At 44.6% G+C, this 22,351-nt stretch overlaps 1 protein-coding gene across 3 annotated transcripts in view; it reads left to right on the forward strand.

Annotated features, from left to right (window-relative positions):
* Positions 1–22,351, forward strand: part of LOC119376571 (E3 ubiquitin-protein ligase wwp-1) — a 71,427-nt gene that overhangs the window by 39,525 nt on the left and 9,551 nt on the right. For all 3 annotated transcript variants that reach the window (XM_037646366.2, XM_037646362.2, XM_037646390.2), the window contains exons 9-20: positions 1,735–1,830; positions 5,605–5,770; positions 7,486–7,540; positions 7,700–7,784; positions 7,859–7,969; positions 16,181–16,262; positions 16,350–16,421; positions 17,681–17,769; positions 17,832–17,991; positions 18,089–18,222; positions 18,302–18,442; positions 18,509–18,629. In XM_037646366.2, the coding sequence (XP_037502294.1) occupies positions 1,735–1,830; positions 5,605–5,770; positions 7,486–7,540; positions 7,700–7,784; positions 7,859–7,969; positions 16,181–16,262; positions 16,350–16,421; positions 17,681–17,769; positions 17,832–17,991; positions 18,089–18,222; positions 18,302–18,442; positions 18,509–18,629 (1,312 nt within the window). The remainder of the gene's footprint in view (positions 1–1,734; positions 1,831–5,604; positions 5,771–7,485; positions 7,541–7,699; positions 7,785–7,858; positions 7,970–16,180; positions 16,263–16,349; positions 16,422–17,680; positions 17,770–17,831; positions 17,992–18,088; positions 18,223–18,301; positions 18,443–18,508; positions 18,630–22,351) is intronic.

Raw genomic sequence — 22,351 nt, forward strand, 5'->3', positions numbered from 1 at the left:
GCATTTGTCACAAATAGTCTCCAAGATACAATACCAAACTCAATTGCTGCAATAGCTGCAATTGGAATCGCTGGTATAGTAACCAGTAATTGCACTTAATGCAGCCACAAACATTTAGTGGCTTGGCTCGGCATGCAATTTTGGCGACTGCATTGACCAGGCTTTGCTAGTTTCAGTTCTGAGGAGATAATGTTAACATGGCTGATGACCAACAACTGACATGAAAGCCAAAACATTCCCAGTCCTTGTAGGCATAGTCTGAACGTCGAAAAAAGTATTCTAACATGCAAGAAGTTTTGGGAATGGAAGAGGGTGTTGGTGGTGGTAAAAAAAATACACAGCAAGAATGTCTAGTGCGGTTGGTATTTTTTGTTGCAGATGGTACAGTATTTTATATTTTTTTGTAATTATAAAGTGGAAGCCCAGTCATGCATCCCCCCAGTATGAATGTCCTGGTTTTTTACGTATTCGTCCACTCCTGGCTAATTCCCCATCGAGATAAACTCAAAAATTTTCACTTATAGGAGACAAGTTTGCATACTTCCCTTCCATATCATGAACTGCACAAAACTGTAAACCCAATGGCGGGGGCTCATGAGAAGCACACCACTGGACTCCAGCAGCATCCTGTACACATGGTTTCCATCCTTTTCAAGATCTCCCTTCATCTGGTTTCCTTTGTCCCCCACATTTGTAATATACCTGGCTTCTACTGAAAGCATGGACACCATCGGAAGGGCTCTTTTCTATAGCAAAAAGAATGCCCTGAAAATTCAGGCAGCGTTTTCAGAATAGATGCTTTTGCTTTAGCTTGCATCTTGTCTCACACACTGCAACTAAGGCAGCGAGAAACTCCTTCTTGAACTACATAAAAATGTGAAATGTATTGGGAGGAAGGAAATGAAGGCTTTGATTGAGATTGGGATTCATCTTCAAATAACTAAGGAAGGCATGGACAACAAGGAAACATGCATGGAGAACATTCAATCTCAGTTGGTCTTAGCTAGCACTGTTTTTGTGTGCTTCTCTGTCATAGTTGTCTTTCCCTGCAATGAAAAATTATTTCCAGATGTACTGGGACATTTGTACATGGTCTGATGTAGCATTTTCGATGGAGGCGAAAATGTTTGAGGTTCGTGTACTCAGATTTAGGTGCACGTTAAAGAATCTCAGGTGGTCGAAATTTCCGGAGCCCTCCACTACGACGTCTCTCATAATCATATCGTGGTTTTGGGACGTTAAACCCCAGATATTATTATTACATGGCCTGATGTAACACGACTAAAGGAACTTTGGGCTCGCAACATAAAAATGAAGAGGATTAAGTGAATTCCATCTTCTGTGATTTTCCAATAAACTCACATACGTGCATATTTCACTGGAGAACATGGCTTTAATGCTCTACCCAGACTCAAATGTTTGAGTTCAAAAATGTGTGATTGGTTGCTGTTCCAAACTGAATTAGACCAGTTGCATTACTGGTTCATACATGAAGTTGATGTGTGCAGCTGTTCTGAGAAAATTGTCCTGACCGCTCGTGTCGTCACATCCTTGGTCTGTGTCCTCGTCTTTTTTGCGCTGTAAGCTGATCGAAAATGACCGGGTGTTTTGTGGCGTAGACTGATCACATCACTGGTTCATGTATGCAGCCACATATTCTGAAGAAATTTTCTAAAAAGTGCACGTTGTATTTTTGCTTTGGTGCCTTCAAGTCATTTTGTTCTGTCTTCTTAGGTGGGAGGTGAGGTACGACCAGTTTAATCGCAAGTACTATGTGGACCACAACACACGAAGCACAACATGGGAACGACCGCAGCCTTTGCCTCCTGGGTTAGTTCAGCTGCACATTTGCAGTTTCTTTTGTCCAAGGGGATTGTACTGCTGGCTTTGAAAAAGCCAACATGCTAGGATAACTGTGAGTTACCATCCTGTTTGCAATTATAGCCAAGTGGTTAGAGAAGTGCACTATATCAAATGTAGTAAACCAGAAGAAGGGCAACGTATTGTCTGTAGACAGCAATAAAAAGCCATATGCGATTAACCATGGACCTATGTGCAAGCTTATAGGTATTCAACACCAGGGAATAGCGGTACATTTCTACGAATGAAAACTCACACGCATGGTTCGAAAACTCCGTGAAGTCAGCCATGCTGCTGTTCGCCCAGGACTCTCTCTCTTCTTATTCTTCTTCGGGGTAATTCGGGGCTAGGGGTAATTTTTTCACCAGTTTCAGAGCCAAATTAGATATAATTCTTTGTTTATGGAACAAAGGCACTCATTGCCACCAATGTGACAAACGCTCTCATTTTCACCACAATCAAAAAAAATTTCCGAGTGGTAAACAGTCCCTGTCTGCTCAGTCTGCTGCCTGCTGGGCAACATTACCAATACAAGTTAGTTTATAGTGTGGTCATTCCTGTTGCTGCTATTGAGATACAGTAGAATCTCGATGATACGATCACGGCTAATACGAATTTCGGGATGATACGAATTTTTCTGTGGTCCCGGCCAAGGCCCATTAATTTACAACGTGCTTGAGTACGGTTGTTACGAACTGATTTTTGACCCGCGTCGTTTGATACGAATAAACGCCGCCCCACCCAACGCAACGTTGGCCCCACCGACGGCCGCGGAAGATAGCAGCGTGCACTTACGGCGCTGGAATGCGTGCGGCGCCGCCGGTTTGGCACGTTGCCAGCGCCGCCGGCGAGCAGCGCGCGACAGCCTCCAAAATCTGCGCGTATCGGAGGCCGGAGTGTGCCTTTTGCTTTCTCTTGAAGATTACAGATGGCGCTGGCCACGTTTTTTTTTTTCTTTTCTTGGTGCGGAGGCAGGCCGGCAGGCGGAGACGGTAGAGGCACGGCCCGCGGGAGCTTCTTTCTTCTATGCGTGCCGTCGGACGGAGTGGTTGTCGTTGCTGTGCTCGAGCCCGCGTTCTTGCTTTGTTGTGATTGTGCCTTTTTTGCCGAGTGGCAGCAAGCTATGTCTCGCAAGCGGAAAGCCCTCTCCTTTAAGGAGAAACTGGACATTCTTCGAAAGGTCGATGAGGATCCCAAAAGAAAACGGACGGAGTTGGCTAAGGAGCTAGGCCTCGCAACGTCGACATTAAGCACAATTGTTGGACAGCGGGACTCAATAATGAAGATTGTGCTTTCATTCAACGTCAACGCGAGGCAAGCGAAGACAGCCCAACACGTGAAGCTTGAAGAAGCTCTTCTGACCTGGTTTAAGGAGGTTACTGCAGCTGGTGTGAACATCGATGGCAAAGTGTTGCGTGAGAAAGCCGACGAGATCGCACTTGCTCTGCGCATCGACGGATTTCAGGCCTCAGGTGGGTGGCTGCACCGTTTCAAGACGAGACGCGGTCTCGTTTACAAAAGCGTCTGTGGGGAAGCGAAGAAGGCTGACGAGACCGTTGTTAGCGACTGGCTCGCGAAGCTGCAGTCACTCATCTCTGGGTATGAGCCTCGTGATGTTTTTAACGCAGACGAGGCTGGCCTGTTTTTTAACCTTCAGCCTGAGAAGAGCCTTTGCTTAAAAGGCGAAGCGTGCCAAGGAGGCAAGAAAAGCAAAGAGCGAATAACGGTGCTTTTGTGCTGTAACGCCGACGGGTCGGAGAAACTTAAGCTGACGGTAATTGGCAAATCCCAAAAGCCTCGGTGTTTCAAGCGCGAGAGCCATTTGCCGTGCGTCTATCGCGCAAACAAAAAGGCGTGGATGACGGCGGCCCTGTTCGAAGAATTTCTGTCGCTCCTTGACAGAAGGATGGCCTGCAAGAATCGGAAGATTGTTTTGATTCTTGACCAGTGCGCCGCCCACCCGAGGCAAGTAACGCTTCAAAACGTCAAACTGATCTTTTTGCCCGCGAACACGACGACGCACCTGCAACCGCTTGACGCTGGAATAATAAAAACCTCAAGCATCATTTCAAGGGCCTTCTTGTGCGCCGCCTACTTGCCAATATTGACAGAAAACACGAAGGCGACCTGCGGATAAGCCTCCTGGACGCCATCCATTTTATCGCTATGGCTTGGGATCGAGTAACGCCGACTACCATAGCAAACTGCTTTGCGAAATGCGGCTTCTTCAGGAGTTCCGAAGAGGTGCCCTCAGAGCAGGAAGAGCCAATTGAGGGTTGGGAACTGCTTGATGCTGGGTGTACAGCTGAAGACTTCTGCACGGCGGATGACAACCTCGCCACTTGTGGTGCGCGCACGGTGGAGGATATTGTTGAGGAGGCCACATGCGAGGTTGCCGATTCCAGCGATGATGGCGACAACATAGACGAGGGCGATGGTGAAGGACTACCACCGGCGGCTGAAACGCTGCACGCGCTCGACGTCCTGAGGCGTGCTATGGCCGCTGATGAAATCAGCGACGACACGTGCACGCGTTTTACGGATTTCAAAGAAGTCTGCTGAGTGACTTCGCGAAAAAAAAGAAGCAGAAAGACATTAGAGATTTTTTCTGCAAGAAATAAATGTTTTTTTATGTGTTCCTAAAAATGAGTTTGCCTCTGACTGTTAATTTAGCTAGTTTTACATGTGTTTCGGTGATACGAATTTCGGCTAATACGAATATTTTTCGTGACCCCGCGGGATTCGTATCATCGAGATTCTACTGTATATAAACAGTTTTGTCTTTTAGAACGTAGTGTTGCCCTTAAGGGGAGACCCTGCTTCTGAAACATGTTTCTTGTTTTTGAGCGTATCATTATGAAACTTTCACAGCTTATGTATTTTTACGTGCTGATCTCAAACATGCAATTATTGTTCTAATACAATATGTAGTTTTGAAACTATTAAATAGTTTTTGTATTGTTAGGAGCAGGCTTTATTTCTAAACTGTGAGAGTTACCAAGCAAATCAGCCTATCACAATAACCTGGAATAAATGCTGTTTGCAATAAGACAAGAATGGATGTTCTAGGCCCATTTGAACAAAAGTTATGGTATGTTGAACATTCCCAGCTTGATCCCAGTTTGACCGAGCTCGAAATCGCTGACTTGCCGTGTGTTCAACGTACTATAACTTTTGTTCAATTGGGTCTAGAACATCCATTCTTGTTTTATTGCAAACAGTATTCATTCCAGCTTATTGTGATATGCTGATTTGCTTTATAACTCTTACAGTTTATAAATAAATCTTGCTCCCAACAATATACATGAAATATTTGATATTTTGAAAACAGCATAGTGTACTAGAAAAATAATTGCATATTTGAAATCAGGACATAAAAATACATAAGCTGCGAAAGTTTCATAAAAATGTACTCAAAAACAAAGAAATATGTCTCCGAAGAAGGTTCCCCCTTTAAAAACGATGTACTAGGACAGTTAAAAATCCATATAGGTCCTATATCTTTTATTAATGGATTTACACATCATGGCTAGTACTAATATAAATTTCCATTAGAATATTTTATATTGCAATTTCGTTTTGGAATATGCTGCACCGAATACTATATACATAGTTTTTGCTGTGCAGTACAAGAGGGGTGTAAGGGAGTGAGTGAATATTTCCTAGCAGCATTGTATATTGAGCACTAGTTTCTTAGCTGTCTAACAACTGAATTTGCTTCTGGGACTTTCTTTAATCATGCAGTTGGGAGATGAGACGTGACAACAGGGGACGAGTGTATTACGTAGATCACAATACAAGGACGACTACATGGCAGAGGCCAACAGCTGAGAGTGTGCGTAACTATCAGCACTGGCAGTCAACACAGGCTCAAGCCATGCAGCAGTGCCAGCAGCGCTTCCTGTACCATGTGAGTACCCATCTTTCTTGCATGCCTCTTATATCTTGAAGCAATAGTGTTAAGGGCCCTGTGTCACAGAAAATCCGGTGTCTGCAGTGTTGTCTGTGAATGAAAAATTGTCTTGATGGAAGCAAACAATAAAAATCCAAAACAGGTCAAAGAATGCTCGGTATGATGCCAAATTTCTCGGGGCAGCTCTGCGAACAAAGTAAAGATATTCATTTGAAAATGAAATTGGGTAAATTTGGATGTGGATGGGAATCAAACCCAGGGCTTCTGGATCCAAGACGAGCACGCTTCCCAAAAGCCATGACGGCTTGGTGGGTCAAGGTGAATAAAGGGGGACCTAGTTTGTTGTGGTTTGTTGTCTTCAACTTTATGAAGTGTGTTAGAGACGTGTAATAATGAACACATGAGTAATTATGAGTGTCATAATAGGAATGAGGTATTTATGTGAAATTAAAGGCGATGTGGTAGTCCATTATACTTGAATAATCGGATGCGTTTGCATTGCATAAGAATGTGATTTTGGAGGAAAGGAAAGGCGAAGGAACCATCTCGTTTCTCGGTGGACACCTCAGCCGTGCTGTGAGGGAATTAACATCTGTGCGCATGACATTGTGACAGGAGCAGAAAGTTTGCTTTGTTCACAGTGGCTGCTAGGATAGTGAGGACATCGACGCTGTGGCATAAGTGCTGCAGTGCACGCTCACTCTTGAGACAATCGTGCCCCCACCTGGGAGTATTGTGGGGGGCAGAGCGGGTTGAGAGATGCAGGCCACAGCTGGCATGGTTGGCACGCTTGTTTCCGGGAGCCTTAAAGGTCACTACCTCTAGCTCATGGTGCGGCTGCTAGACGCGGCAGTTTATGAACAATGCATTAAATTCATTATTTTCCTCTAGCTTCTGCCTGAAAACAAGGTTGTGTTACCACTTTCAGTGCCCAAGCTTTCAATTGGGCAGAAAATCTCAGTCGCAACAGTTTTGTTCAGTATCTCTTTAAAGGGGTCATGAAGCACCCCTTGGGCTTGTTGAAAAAACACATCCTGCGGAAAGCTGACACGGCTATGAGCTGCTCTGCCAAGTATTACAGTCGTGCGCGCCGCGTAAAGGCCACAAGCGGAGCGCGAAGTTGCCGTTTCCCCAGGCGCCCTCTTTTCAAACAGAGGCCGGTTCTCACTCTCGTCAGGTGGGCGGGCCGTCTGCACATTGACGTCGCGGATCTGCCAGTTTACTTCGCAAGAGACATGGCATGCTTACTGGCCGATAGCCGACGTAATTTGAGAGCGGCGTTCGGATCAGATGCGCTTCTTGCCGCGGGGTGCCGCCACTTGCAGGCGCCGCACTCTTCAGTTCACGGTAGCCGCACTCGCGGAAGTGAATCACAGCGGGAGAGCGATCGCGTTTCATGACACGCGCTGACGTAACTTCTTTCCCCCGTGCCATCCCTCCCTGTCTAGCTTCCAGTGCGCTCGTCGGCACGAGAAAAGAGTGAAAGCGCTGGGAGCGTGCGCCAAACCCCCGTAACTCCGCTGATTCTTGACGGATTCGAGAAATTTTTGCGGCAATCGATTCAGGAGGCAGTAAACTCCGATACTGAGGTCATTAGATCATTACTTGGAAAAGTGGTTCATGACCCCTTTAAGCTTAGTGTTTGAAGATTAAGTGTTCCCTGCTCTGACCATTATGTCCACTTGCCTCTTTCCCTCTCTCTCCTTTTTTAGACACCAGTCCAGGTAGATGATGACGATCCACTGGGTCCTCTGCCTGAAGGTTGGGGTATGTAAAGATCTTTGTAACGCACCCTCCTTGTTATGTGTACAATAAACAGTTTCTTTGTTTTAACAGAGAGCGTAATTTGACGTAATTTGACGTAAAGATCTTTGTAACGCACCCTCCTTGTTATGTGTACAATAAACAGTTTCTTTGTTTTAACAGAAAAAAGAATTGACCCAAACAATCGTGTGTACTTTGTGAACCACAAGAACAAAACGACCCAATGGGAAGACCCACGCACTCAAGGGTGAGAGATATTTTCTAGGTTCTGGTTGAAGGCTTTTCATAGTGACTGACATTTAATATTCACTCATTATGTAGGAAGGAAGAGCCTCTCCCTCCAGGTTGGGAAATCAAGTACACAGCAAACAGAGTACGCTACTTTGTGGACCACAATTCCAAGACAACAACATTCAAGGACCCTCGTCCATCGTATGTTGAATGTTTTACATGCATGTCTCTTGCCAGCTTGTTCCTGTTTCTGTGCAAAAAGCTTTTAAAATGCGTCCTGTGGCAGCTTTCTAATGCTGCCACTTATAGGTTATGAGTGCCCTGGCATGGGCGTGCACCATGAGTATTAAATATGCACCTGTTTGACAACTACTGTATCATTCCATTTTTAAGAAATAATGGACTGCAAATTTGACATGTTGTTTTAACAACTAATACCTCGAACAGGCTAGCTGGTTGACACATATTATCACTGTGGGAGAAGTTCTTGGTCAGGGGTTCTCTAATTTACTCATTTTTAGGAAACCCTCCGCCCTTCCTACCTATGTGCTTTTGGCATATGCAGGGGTGCAACGGCTGCGCCAATTGTGCCAATTTGATACAAATCCTTATTTTTGCGCCAAGCTGAACCAAAACTGTGAAATTTGTTGAAATTGCGCCACGCTGCGCCAAAATGCTGATGGCTGCCGAGAGCAATCGCGACCGCGCCCTTAGAATCAGTTCAATTTTGCTGTTCGGGCGACAGCCCCCCTCGCGTCTTTTCATGCTCGTTCAAGACGAGCGAGATGTTTCCTCTCTGCTTTGACGGCAGGCCTCCCGAGCGAAGTGGTGTTATCGCATGCGCCCTCCGAGCGACGGAGATGGGCTGGCTCGTTTGATCTCTGCTTCAGCCGCATTCGTCACCGGCACTCGCGCACTTTTACCCGCGGTGGAACATACTATGCGCGGGTGGGGGGGGATGTTATCATTTTGGACTTCATACGGGACATGACGGCAAAAACCCGTCGAGAGTGTCCATATAATTGCTCTCGCAATAAAAAAGGACAGTGGTTCTCAAATTTCCTGATGCTTGTTTTGCGTGCAGAACGCTTTTTAAGCCCCTTTTGCCGCAATGCACTGGTGTCATGCGGAAAAGCGTATTGAGATTTAGTAGGGGCTATTAGTACTAGCTCTCAGGGACACGGCACATTTTGTTCCTTAATTACTCATTCGTGCATGCGCCGTGTAATTACGAGTCCTAGTATGATCGCTGATGTCTAAAAAATTATTGGCAATCATTTGGAGCTGCTATGTATGGCGTTTCTGCGGCCTTGAGAAACAAATAGACAAAAACGTACGCCAGTTTTATTTTTTCGCCACCCCCACTTGCTCCTGCTTTACAAAACTCCCGAATTTCGAGTTTGCCAGATTCGCAGGTCCACATTAGTATTTACAGTGCCTTTCGAATTATTTGACAGACCCTGCAAATGCTGATGTGGACTTAGTCATTGTTCGCACTGTGGGGTGGCTCAACACACTGCTTTTATTGAAATAGCAGTGTTCACGTGCACTGTGCACGAATTAGCTGATGTCGAATGGTTTGTATGTATTTCTGTTTTCTTTTCTAAAAGTAAGCCTTCTTTGTTATACTGCTCCAAATTTAGGATTTCGTGCTAAAAAAAATCAGTTTTTTTTTTTTTTTGTAACTTGCTATAAATTTGGATTTTTGTGCTCCAAAAGCAACATTTTGCTGCTCCAAAAATTGCACCAAATCCCATTTCGGCTGTTGCACCCCTGCATATGGAGAACAGGAAAGGGGGGGGGGCGCAACAACACTGTCGCTTTAAATTCGCTGCCAACACTTTGGTACATGATCTTTAACATCACAGGCCATAGCTCGTGATGGGGAATTTGCAATAATGCGCAAGATAGACTGGAGATTTTTTTTTCTCGGCTGTGCACTCTGCGTAACAAAACGCATAACAAAACTAGAGGTGTGCGAATATTGGACTTTCGAATTCTAATCGAATGATACCTAATCGAATCATTTGATTCGACTTTCGAATAGCTAGTATTTGAAGTTTCGAATAATTTGACATGACGAATATCTAAAACGCGACGAAGGCCACTGGTGCAACTTGGTTAGGGTGGGGTGGCTATACTAACGCTAACGTCTTTACAGTAACCCCCGAATGCAGAGATGTTACTTGTCTCGTACTTGACTCAAGACAGCTTTGCCGCTCGCCATAAATCGTTCTCGAACTTGCGGACGACTTGCGGGCGACTTAGCTCGGTCGAAGTCAGGACGAGTTTCAAGTCTGCTGCGGGGCTAGCTTGAAACAGTCTTGATGCGTTATTCCAACATGGCCGCCTCTCGAATGGACGTCGCGCGGAGGTTGTCCGCTTTTGAGTTTGCTTGCCACGCTATGGACGTAGCATATTTCCTGAGGCAAATTGCCTGCCGAAGATTCCGCGACCCGCCTTACGTGACCAAGGAAATCTGATGGAGTTGTACGACGAGGAACGATTCCACGCTCGCTACAGGTTCACCAAGAACGCCGTGCGGCAGCTTCTGGCTATGTTGCCGCTCCAAGAAAGCGGGGACAACCGAGGACAGCCTGTGCCAACGTTTATAGAGCCTGTGCCTCCCATGTTGCGGCTACTGATGACGCTCAGGTTTTACGGCGCTGACACATTCCAGACAGTCACCGGCGATCTCGTCCGCATTCCACAGTCGACAGTGTGCCGCGCAGTCGGAAAAGTGACCCTGCTCATCGCAAAGCACTTTCACTCAATGCTGGTGCGCTTCCCGCAGCCGGCGGGATTTCCTAAAGTTATGCGGGACTTTTATGAAGTCGCCGAATTCCTTGGCGTTACAGGATGTGTTGACTGCGCACACGTGCGCATTAATAGCCCCGGTGTATTTACGCTCACCAATCACTCATCTCCCGAATACAAAACATGTGGAAGGTCACAAGAATAATAGCTCAACTGAACCAGTCATGCAAAAAAATGTTGTTCTTACCAGTTTTGTGGCGCTCTCACTTTTCTCTTGCAGCTTCCTCTTTTCATTTCTGTTTGAGGTTATTCCAGCATTTCTTGAGCTGCAGGTGGTGGCGCCTCGTAATCCCGTGGTTGGCATTGTGGCGCTTGGCTATTTCTTTCCACGTTTCATATTTTTTCGCCACTGACGCAACATCAGTTTTTTACACTCGATAATGTGCTCGAACTGCCTCACAAGATCGATCAGCACACTTTTTTCGTCCTCGGTGAAGCGCGGGGCCGCCTTGCGCTGAGGTGTCTCTTTGGACGACAACGTGCCTTGCTGCGACATCTCAGCGAATGGCACTTTCTCCTTGATTCGACGACTTCGCTTTGCAAAGTGACGTGGGGGACGTAGCATGAGCCGAAAAATGTTTTCATAGTACACAACATTTTACGTCGTTTTTGTCTAGTTCGGTGCAGCTGTGTGGGATTGAGAAACTTGGCAGGCATCAGTTTGCAGCACAACGATACGAAAAATTCCTTAAGCTTTTCTCAGAAAAAAAGAGCTTCCCCTAGGTCGGGTTTAATCCACGGACCAGCAAAAATTTTTTGGTGACAAGGCGAAGTTTTCCTTGGGACTTCCTCGTAGCTTTGTATTACAAACAGGTGCTCTCGTACAAACAGGTGGATGAGCTCTTCGTTCACCTCGCAGGATGCACATGACAGGCCTGTGTCTTTTTCGTTGTTCGCGACAAAGCTTCCAGAAGATCACATATCTTGACCATGTGCGTCCCCCCCCCCCCTACCCTCACCAACATGCAGCGCGGCAAAATTCCGCCGAGGCCCATTCCCGACCCCCGCTTCTTCAACGAAAGTAGACAAATAATTAGCATTTCCAGTTCTATTCTTTAGTTTTTTTTTCTTGGGTGGCAGCACCCACATGGGCCTGAACAAGGGCTTTGTACACCTTGTTCCCAGAAGTTGTTGCATTTTTTATTTATTCATATATAACTGCGACCCAGCTCGCTACAAGCATGTCCATAGGCGAATAGAAAGGCTAGTACCTTGAAAATTCGCGATACCTCGCTTAAAACTTGCGAGCCAGGGCAGCGCATATACACTCCGCGTTCGATAAGAAAAAAAAAAAAAAAACTACGAAAGAACACAACGCAAACCATGCCTTGTTTCGCATCTTTATGGGAAGTTCTATTAGCGCGCAGGCCAAAACAAGCAAGCTTGGAGTAACGCGCCGCGCTTGGGCGGCCACTGAAACCAGTGGGCAACGGACGCTTTACACAAGCAACACTGTACATCGCTGCGGCGGCGGGAGCCACGTGCCGCTCGTTAACAGTAAAATGACAAAAATATGCTTGTAGCACTTTGATCTCATAGTTCTTTTGAAATATACGAACTTTTCTTGCTTTAACACGTGCCTTACGCCAACAACTTCATTATTAACCTCGGTACCAGGCGAGCAACGTGTTTCTGCATTGAAGCTCGTTCTTGACTTGACCAAGCAAGACAGCTTGAGCGTCTATGAAACGCGAAGGCCGACTTGGGGGTTTTCAAGTCCGCTGCTTGCTTCGGGCCGACTTGCTCAAGTCAAGTTGAAGGCACGAGCCAAGTAACATCTCTGCATTCGGGGGTAAGCGTTTTGTTAAAACTTGCACCTATATCCTGGTTCAAAAATAGAGCACATGTTTATTTTAAAGGGGACTGTGTCATTGGCGCGCGCCAAAAAAAAAAAAGACGAGAAAACTGTCAAGCCCTTCACAACTTCGCTTCCGAAATGAAAGCATGGACTTCTTGTGTATTTCGGTCTCGCATGCTGCAAACGCTGTAAAACATCCCGACTTTGGCCCGTGAAACCTTCTGTGATTGTCTCCATATGTGAAAATTTTTTCGCGCTGTGCAGTCGCCGCTGCTGCACCGCACCACTCGTTCATCAACTCTCATCGTTGCGGCACGCAGTTAAAATGCTGCTGTGAACGGGCGCCCGAAGAATTTTTGGCCCGGAGCATTCATGACGATGAAACTGCACATTACCGTATTTCTTTCTTTCAATTTTTAATAAATTTTTTTGTATTCGATATTCGGTATTTTTGGCCACTAATCGGCGCTACTCGATTCGAATTCGATTCAAGGTAAAATTTCAATATTCGCACACCCCTAGTAAAAACCAGAAGAATTTTCGAGATAAGCAGGTTTTCGAGAGAAACAAAGTTGCGCAAATTCCATTGAGAAGTCCACTTCTATTTAAAAGCGTTATCACTACTGACCGGTGCTACTTTTATGCCATGGAAGTGCTTATTTTGAAATAAAATCACCTTTTAGTGGTCCGCATTGCGTTAGCGCACTCGAATCACCCCCCTGAAATCAGACTTTCATACGTCACTGCTGCCGTGTCCAACGTTGCCCGCCTTTACTTGCGCGGCCGCCGACACTAGTAGCAGTAGAGCGAAAGTAGCGGGACCCACAGCAGCAACAACGGCCATCGAAGCCATCGAAGCTTGCTGCAATCGCCGCAATGGATGTGGACGGAGAACTTGACAACGAGACATTGGCTCGCGACGCTGGGCTCCAATTCAGCGACTAAGCCACTTTGAGTGTAAGGGTTCATTTCGCAGCACCCAGTGAAAAGACACATCAGTTCCCTTGCTGCAGCACTGGCGTTGTGCACCATTCAGGCATCCGGCAACATCACATGCATGCGGCATTTTGTCGAACTTTCTGTCAGAGCGACTTTCACGAGCGTGCAAAACACACGCGCCAGTACACGATCCCGAAACTACCACTGATACGCGACCGCGTGAGCGAAGCAGGGTGACGGGCGAAGCGCAGTTCGGCGGAAACGGAACCTTTGAACCACGGGCGTCATTCCCCATGGCAACGCCACAGAGGTTCTTTTTTCCATGAATCAAACGGAAATGAACAAACAGCATTTTATTACGTCTTTTGATGCACGGAAGGTTCTTTTTTTTATTGCTGCTAGTTTGATCACTAGTGGTTTATTGTAGGCAGACTCTAATACGTCATCAGGATCACTTCGAAAATGTCCCACTCGTGGCGCTCATCGTGTGATACATTTAGCTTAATTTCTCGGTAAGTAGGGCACTGCTGTTGATAATATTGCCAGTTTAGACGTTGTCATACATTGAGCTTTCACTCTGACATAAATTGTTATTTGCGTTTAGTGTCCCTTTAACTTATCGCATGTGCTGATTGTCCCCGCTGCTGCACTCAACTTTATTTCGCATCAAGCGAAGCATGTTTCTTGTTTTGGCTGATGTCATCACCCTTTGAGTAGCTGCGTCGACACTCTCGCAATCACCGTGTGTGACACCACGTTGTTTCACTTAAGAAAATGATCAAACCAGCCAATGTTGCAGGTGAGATCAGTGTAACCCACTGCTAAGTCCTGAGAATCTGCCTTCTCTGTCAATGTTGTTGTGACTGGAAGGCTAGGCTCCTCTCGCATAATGCAGCCACACAATCAGCGCCGTTGACGTCCGGAAACTTCAAGCCTCGAATTCGCTTCTTTGATTAGGACTACCTTTCTTTGCAGCATCAGTGACTTTCTTTGCTTTGGCGGCGTTATCCTCACCACACCGCACAGCCGACGAAAAAATATGCGTGACGTTCCTTGTGTAAATAAAACAATACTGAAATCGCATCTCTTACAGTAAACAAAACGAAGTGTTCGAACTGTGCTATTAGCCACCATAGTGCTATTTTGCAGGGCCTGCCTCTGTGCATGTCTGTAGTGTCACATGACGTGACACAGGGTTGCTCGACAAAGTTATGCCGCTAGGTTCCGACTTCACATTCAGGAACCGTGTCCGCTTTGTCGTAAGCACGGCAGCCTCGCGTGAACCTTGTGAAACGGTTCAGCGGTGAAGTTTTTGTTTCACTCTCAGTTAAGGTTTTGAGATAACCGAAAGTGGGCACGGAAATACTTCGAGATAAAGGGAAATAAATTCATTGCACCTATGAGAAATCATTCGGTACCGCTTAAAATTTCAACTTACCCGATTTTTCGAGATACGCGAGTTCAAGTTAACGAGGTATTACTGTATACAGTGTTACACAGCACACTATTGGCCATCTTTATTGAAAGAAAGTGTTGGGCATACGGATGCGTGTTTTATTTCTTTAAAAAAATTAAAATAACAAAACTTTCTGAAATGCCAGTTGCGCTGCAGAATGGGTCACAAGACTAATCCTAAATTCTCATAAAACCTGCCGCCAGGATGAAGTGCATCTAGTGCATATCCTGCACTAGATGCACATTTTTGATTACAGAACTGGCGTAGTGCCATGGCAAACCAGCATGTGCAGAGAGAGCATGTATAGAAGACTGATTCACTGTATGAGCCACAAATAAAATGTTTCCCGCACATGCATTGCAAACAGCACTCATGAGCATAAGTCGAAAGCACTCGGTGAGTGGCCAACTTGGGTCTACAAATCGCACAAATTTCAAGGTGTGCATTATGACAAGGAGTAACCGCTGCTGCCACACGGGTCTCTCGCTGCTCATAGACTCCTGATGGTCGGACGCGGCATGCAATGTCTTCATTGTATCCAACATGGAACCCAGTTTGAGAAACCCTGTTTAATGGGCACTTGCAACTTGGGGCTAAGTAGGCTGCAGCTGGTGAAGCTGTGCTCTCTGGTGTGCTGAAGGAGTGGGAGTGAGTGGTAGCACTGGTTTCTGCAAACGCTCTTTTCCTGGGACCACGGAGAACTGGATTAGATCAGCAGGATTACATAATTTTTTTCAGTACTGCTTTCAAATTTGCCTGCCATCAGACTAACATGTGACCTACATCTTCTGTGCAGGTTATGTTCCAGGCCAAATCCTTTTCACAATTGCACAGTCCACCTCATAGTGTGCCACAGTGCATGCAACAAATGCCCAGTGTTGTGCAAATGTCAAAGTAAATATTTTTGCACCAAGTGAAATCAGCTTATGTGTCAGGGGCGGCGCCAGTGGGGGGTACGGGGGGCTGAAGCCCCCCCAAAATTCCCGCCTGCCCCTACTTTGTCCCCCCCAAGAGCAAGCATAGTCAAAACACAATGCATATGTTCCCAACCTCCCTGCCCCCCTGGAGGAACTCACTTGTAGTGGCTGCCCCCCCACCACCAGTAACAAAATCCTGGCGCCGCCCCTGTTATGTGTTGGGAAGATTATGAAAAGAGCTTGCTCTAATTTAAAAAAAGAAGAATCTTGCTATTTCATGTTGTTCGCAGCACCAAATCTCACATGTGCTAGGCACAGCTTTGTAATGTAGATATTATAGGCCTTCTGACTGCCTTCTACATTTTGTCTGCTCTTTACAGATTTTTTTTTTACTATATATGAATGCAGTGTTTTTGTTTTTATTGCCTGCTACAATTGTCCCACCAGGTCATGCTTAATGTGTGAACATTCTTTTCTTCTTGTAGTCCAAAGGGAGCCTATGGAGTGCCATTAGCTTATGAACGAAATTTCAAGTGGAAGCTTACGCAGTTCCGTTACTTGTGCCACGTAAGTTTCTGTCCAGCTTTCCTATTATCTCATTAACAAATCAGAGTAACTGAAGCACACCTTCCACTTTGTTCCATTCTTCCACAGTGCAATTCTTTGCCCAGCCACATCAAGATAACAGTCTCCCGAGGAAACATATTTGAAGATTCTTTTGGCCAAGTGAGTTTCATTGCTTATTTCTTCACGGCTTATGTCGTAATAGCTGTCAGACTGATGTGTGCCATTCTGCCAGATTAAATATTCGTGTTTTCACTGCCATAGTTATGCCTTTCATCTCAAGTACTGTGAGGTGATACATTCCGTAGGTGAGGTCGTTAAGAATAGTATTAATGAGCAGTAATGGAGTGAATTCTACATTCAAACACTTAGGTCAGCAAACTCACTCATGAGTCGACTCACTCAGACTCAGATCGAGCCATGAGTGCAATTGATTTCACCCATAGTTCATGACTTAAACAAAATGCACAATCTGAAAGTCGGTTAATATTACACATTAGTGCTATCTACATTGTTGCTAGTGGTGCTGTGGAGAAGTTTGAATAATTGTGCAGGTGTAAATAACCGATCAGCGACTGTATTTGACATTTTTGAGTATGTCTGGGTTCCTTCATTTGTGGCTTTTATATTTTTAATATAGTTGGTAGGTGTTATTGAAAAAATCTGCCTTCTTAGTGGCAACTGAAAGGGCAGCACTTTTCTGGTAATTTTTAGAAAGAATTAATATGTGCAGTGTTGTATTCTTGGACCCAATTAGAATCCCTCAAGGTCACATTTAATGACAAAGCGAGCTGCTAACAGGTCATGTGACGAACTGCTCTCTATATGCACATTTCAAAGAAACCTCATAAAAAGCACTACTAATAGAGACATGCTTGGCATTCTCTTCTTTATTTAACAAAGGAAGATATGTATAGTTGTGTGCAGTGAATCACGTCAGTACAGTAGGATGACACTCATTGAAAGGATGGTTGTCAAGTGTTACCAGACATATTGTATATTTACATCATTATCTCCAATAATTCATTATATTCATGTTTGTTATATCAAGGTTGGACTGTATGTAAGCTCTCATGCATTATTATGAACAGGAGCAGTACACCCTATCGCAAAGTACCTAATTAAAGGCTAACTGTTCACTGTGCATAATGGCAGACTGACCTTTATTCGGATAGGCTGTTTATGCTGATTCAGTGGCTAGCTGTATGGAAACACACTATTAAGTTAAGTCACAGTCACATACTTCTCTTTTTACTTTCATACCACATATGTGGCAAATCTAGTGTACTCCATGTTGTAAAACATGTTTTTTCTCATAGTACGGAAATTATTGTTAAAAAAATACGGTCAGATATCTGTGAAAATTGCATGCCAAATTGCTTTGTCACTGCCATGTACTTACTAGCAATCATATTTCATAGATTATGCGGGTTCCACCGCATGAACTGCGAAGAAGGCTCTTCATCACATTCAAGGGGGAAGAAGGCCTTGATTATGGAGGAATAGCCAGGTGAATTTTGTTACAAACATTGTATTTTCTGAGAAATCAAAACTTGTGTTTTCTGTTTGCAGAGAGTGGTTTTTCCTGCTGTCACATGAGGTCCTCAACCCCATGTACTGCTTGTTTGAATATGCGGGAAAGAACAACTACAGCCTGCAGATTAACCCTGCAAGCTCTGTGAACCCTGACCATCTGCTGTACTTCCGGTTCATCGGGAGGTTTATTGCCATGGTAAATATTGAAATAGTACTTTAAAAAAGCAGGAAAGTAAAATCGATATGTATCTTATGCAGTAGCTAACACCTTCGTTACCTGTACTTCCTGACAGGCTCTTTTCCATGGGAAATTTATATACAGTGGATTCACACTTCCCTTCTACAAGCGTATGCTTGGCAAAAAGCTCACCATGAAGGACATTGAGTCCATAGACAATGAGTTTTATAATTCTCTCATCTGGATCAAGTGAGTGCTTTAGTGGTCGCTCAGGCTTCTGAACACGTTTTTAACATGTTTCTATCTCTCTCTTTGTGATCGTTTTCAGAGAAAACAATATTGAAGAGTGTTCACTTGAACTGTACTTCAGTGTTGACTTTGAGGTGCTAGGGCAAATCCAGTCACATGAACTGAAGCCCGGTGGAGGAGAAATTAGAGTTACTGAAGAGAACAAAGATGAGTACCTGAGGTAGGTGTTACTTGTGGGCCATCTAATATGAGGTTGGTGCATTCAAGAATTCTCACCTCTGAACAGGCTGATGACAGATTGGCGGTTCTCACGAGGCCAGGAAGAGCAGACAAAGTCATTTTTGGATGGCTTTAATGAAGTCCTGCCTTTGGAATGGCTTCATTACTTCGATGAACGGGAACTTGAGGTATGCCACTCCTTTTTCACTTTATTTGAATTGTGCCTAACGATTGCAGAAAAAAAAATGTGCAAATTCTAATTGTATCTTGTATGCAACAGCATTAAGCAATTCTTTCGTGTGAATAAGGCAGAACTGGTACTGTCCAGTATGCTCTTTTCTTAAAGGGACACTAAAGGCAAATAACAATTTATGTGAGAGTGAAAGCTCAATGTATGACAACGTCTAAAATGGCAATATTATCAACAGCAGTGCCCAACTTACCAAGAAATTAAGCTAAATGTATTACACGATGAGCGCCGCTTGCGGGACATTTTGGAAATGATCCCGATGACGTGAAAGTTCGACTACAATTAATCACTCGTAATCAAATTAGCTGCAATAAAAAAAAGAACCTTCCGTACATCAAGAGACGTAATAAAATGCTGCTTGTTCGTTTCTATTTGATTCATGGAAAAAAGAACCTCTTTGGCATTGCCATGGGAAACGGTGTGTGTGGTTCAAAGGTTCCCTTTTCGCCGAACTGAGCTTCGCCCGGCGCCCTGTTTTGCTTACGCGGTCGCGTCTCAGTGGTAGTTTCAGTATTGCGTGCTGCCGCGCGTGTTTTGCGTGCTCGTGAAAGTTGCTCTGACAGAAAGTTCGACAAAATGCCGCATGCATGTGATGTTGCCGGATGCCCGTATAGTGCACGCCGCCACGCAGTAAAGACGGGCCACGTTGGGCACCGCAACAGTGACGTGAGAAAGACTGCTTTCAGGCGGGTGATTTGAAGTGTGCTAACGCGATGCGGACCACTAAAACGTGATTTTATTTGCAAAATAAGCACTACCTTGGCAAAAGGTAGCACTACCAGGTTTCTGGACCGCTATTTCAACAATCAGAGTCGACTTAATATTTGTCTTTAGTGTCCCTTTAAGTGCCTTTCTGTTCATAATTTCTGTGCACATATATTTCTTCCTCTTATGGAATATTAGCAGTTAACCTGATACACATGAGCTCAAGTAGCATGAGACATAGTAAATAAGTTGGAGTTTCTCGAATTAGCTGCAATGAAGATATTAGGAAACTTGCTATGTTTTTGCACCACATAACATAATGAAAAGCCTCATTTCTGTTATTTCACTTCTTGCGTGATGAGTAGTGCACACAATCTTTGGTGGGTCATTTTCTGAAACCATTGTTTTTGGTGTTCTATGGCGTACAGTGAGATATCGTAGTTTAGTGATGGCCATTATTTGCTACCTTCTTAAGACCATGATTAGGCTTTTAGATGGAACTTGGAAAGTGGATTATAATGTTCTTGCTGAAGTCGCACATACCTTCACTAGTTGGTTGCCTTGATACACAGTTTGAAGGGGCCAATGTTACTCGCACGGATGTTCCTTTCCTTGCGGCATGGTTGAGGAGTTCACTGACACGAGAAGCCAGGCGATGCGAATGGGTCCCAATTATGCCATCGTGTTCTACTTTTGAAGGCAAAGCTCACGTGTCCTCCAACGTTATTCCTTTTTTGAGCTAATGACATTTACGCAACTCATCTCTTCTGTGCACTTTATAATGAAGTTAATGCAGATATCATTGGGCGTGTACTCCTTCTGCACTTGTCAGGTAATTTTAAAGCAAAAACCCCAATAATTTTTTAAGATGACCTGACCAGTTCCTGACAACATTCATCCTTGGAAAGATCAATGATGCTGAAGTTCAGGCAGATGTAACATTCTGGTTTCAGTCACTGGTGAGAGATTGGCTTGGCACCAGCATGATAAACTAAGTGCATTTAAATTAATGATTTCTTAAGAAGGTGGTCCATTTCTGGAAAAGCATCCTATGCATCACTCTGGCATTATGTACTTTTTTTTTTATCTGATCCTCTTGCCTTGTTTAAAAAGCAAAACTTGCATTGTGGACGCCACTTTATGGTTTACAATTAAGTCTATTCTGCCAGTAAGCACTGCCAGACATTCAAGGGGGAAAAAAATTAGTCATTTTTTTTTCTTGTTTGTATGTGTCAGCTTTCTCTTCATTTATTCCTGGTATATAAGTTGACAATTTTAAGGAGCTTACAATGCAGTTAATTGTGTACTCGAGTTTGAAGGGACACTAAAGGCAAATAATTTATGCCAGAGTGAAAGGTCAATGTGTAAAACGTCTAAAACGTCAATATTGTCAACAGCAGTGCTCTACTAATCGAGAAATTAAGGTAAATGTAGGACACGATGTGCGCCACGAGTGGGACATTTTGGAAATGATTCCGATGGCGTCAAGAGTCCCGAGTAAAATTAACCACTAGTAATCAAACTAGCTGTGATAAAAAAAAGAACCTTTCGTGCATCACAAAATGTAATAAAATGCTGCTTGTTCGTTTCTGTTTGATTTATGGAAAAAAGAACCTTTTCGCGTTACCATGGGAAACTGCATGAGTGGTTCAAAAGTTCCATTTTTGCCTAGCTGCGCGTCTCAGTGGTAGTTTCGGTATCATGTACTGCTGCGTGTGCTTGGCTCTCGCTATTTTTGCACTGTTGATACTCTACTTCTGCTGCTGGCCAAGCTAAGCTCCTTTAAAGTGAACTGTACAGTTTTGGAGTGGCCCACGGCTGCATCTTGGCAAGGTTGATGGCTGCTGTTGCGCCAGAAACCGCAGTGTCGTCGGCCGGGCAGTAAAGGCGGGCAACATTGGGCATGGCAACTGCTACGTCAGAAGGCCCGCGCGTGCGGGTGATTTGAAGTATGCTAACGCCGTGCGGACCACTACAACATAATTTTCTTTCAAAATAAGCATTCCCTTGGCACGAAACCAGCACTGCGAGGTTTCTGGAACGCCATTTCAACAGTCCATGTCGACTTAATATTTGCCATTAGTGTCCCTTTAAACTGAATAAGTGAAAGAGTTGAGCCTTGCATCCTTTTCTTTGTTTGCTTTTTTGTTTTTCAGTTGGTTAGTGAACTGGTCGATTTGAAGTAATACAATGCTGCTGCTGCTGCTGCTGATGATGATGAAGCATAATAAGTAACTTCGATTGTTAGTACAGCTCCTTGAAATCCTTGAAAACCATCGAACTAAAAAAAAAAAACGAATTCTGGGTCCTTTGAAACTCCTTCAAAACTAATGAGCTCCTTCTTACATTCCTTGAAAATTAGTGTTCACCGGTTAACTGCAAATAGTCAGGAGTTGGCGAAGCAGTCAACAGATCAAGCAGTGGGCGCCTGTTGTGTATTGCTCAACACAAAGGGGGAAGGGAAACAAATGATAAGGCAAGGCAGCAAAGAAAGCTTCATTGGAACAGGCGTGGGCGACCATGACGTCCCTCCCTCCTGCTGATGGAGAGTGGGCACAAAGGAGCTGCCAGACAACTGTGGTGCTTCTCCCGTGTTCACCGGTCACATTTTCTTTCCCTTTGTAGGGAATATAAGCATCTAGCAGCTGGCTGATTATTTAGCAAAACTTGAAACAAATATTTAGCGGATAGCACTTCTTTAGCAAATTTTAGCATCTGTCAGTAGATTTTCAGGACGATATCGAAATGATCGCTTCCAGCGCACATGAAATGTGACCACTAGGTTATGTCAGACCAGAACTGCCCGTGACAAGAAAGTGACCGAATTTGAATGAAGGCTCGTCGCGGCCGTATCTTTTCGTGAAAAGCGGCAAGTCATCTCACTTGCGCCAGCAGATCGCCTTACCTTTGTGTGTGGTGTCTGGTGCTTATTTGTTTCTTTTGAGCTGCGCGCAA

This window comes from Rhipicephalus sanguineus, chromosome 1 (assembly GCF_013339695.2).
Source record: "Rhipicephalus sanguineus isolate Rsan-2018 chromosome 1, BIME_Rsan_1.4, whole genome shotgun sequence".
In the NCBI taxonomy this organism is placed as follows: domain Eukaryota; kingdom Metazoa; phylum Arthropoda; class Arachnida; order Ixodida; family Ixodidae; genus Rhipicephalus; species Rhipicephalus sanguineus.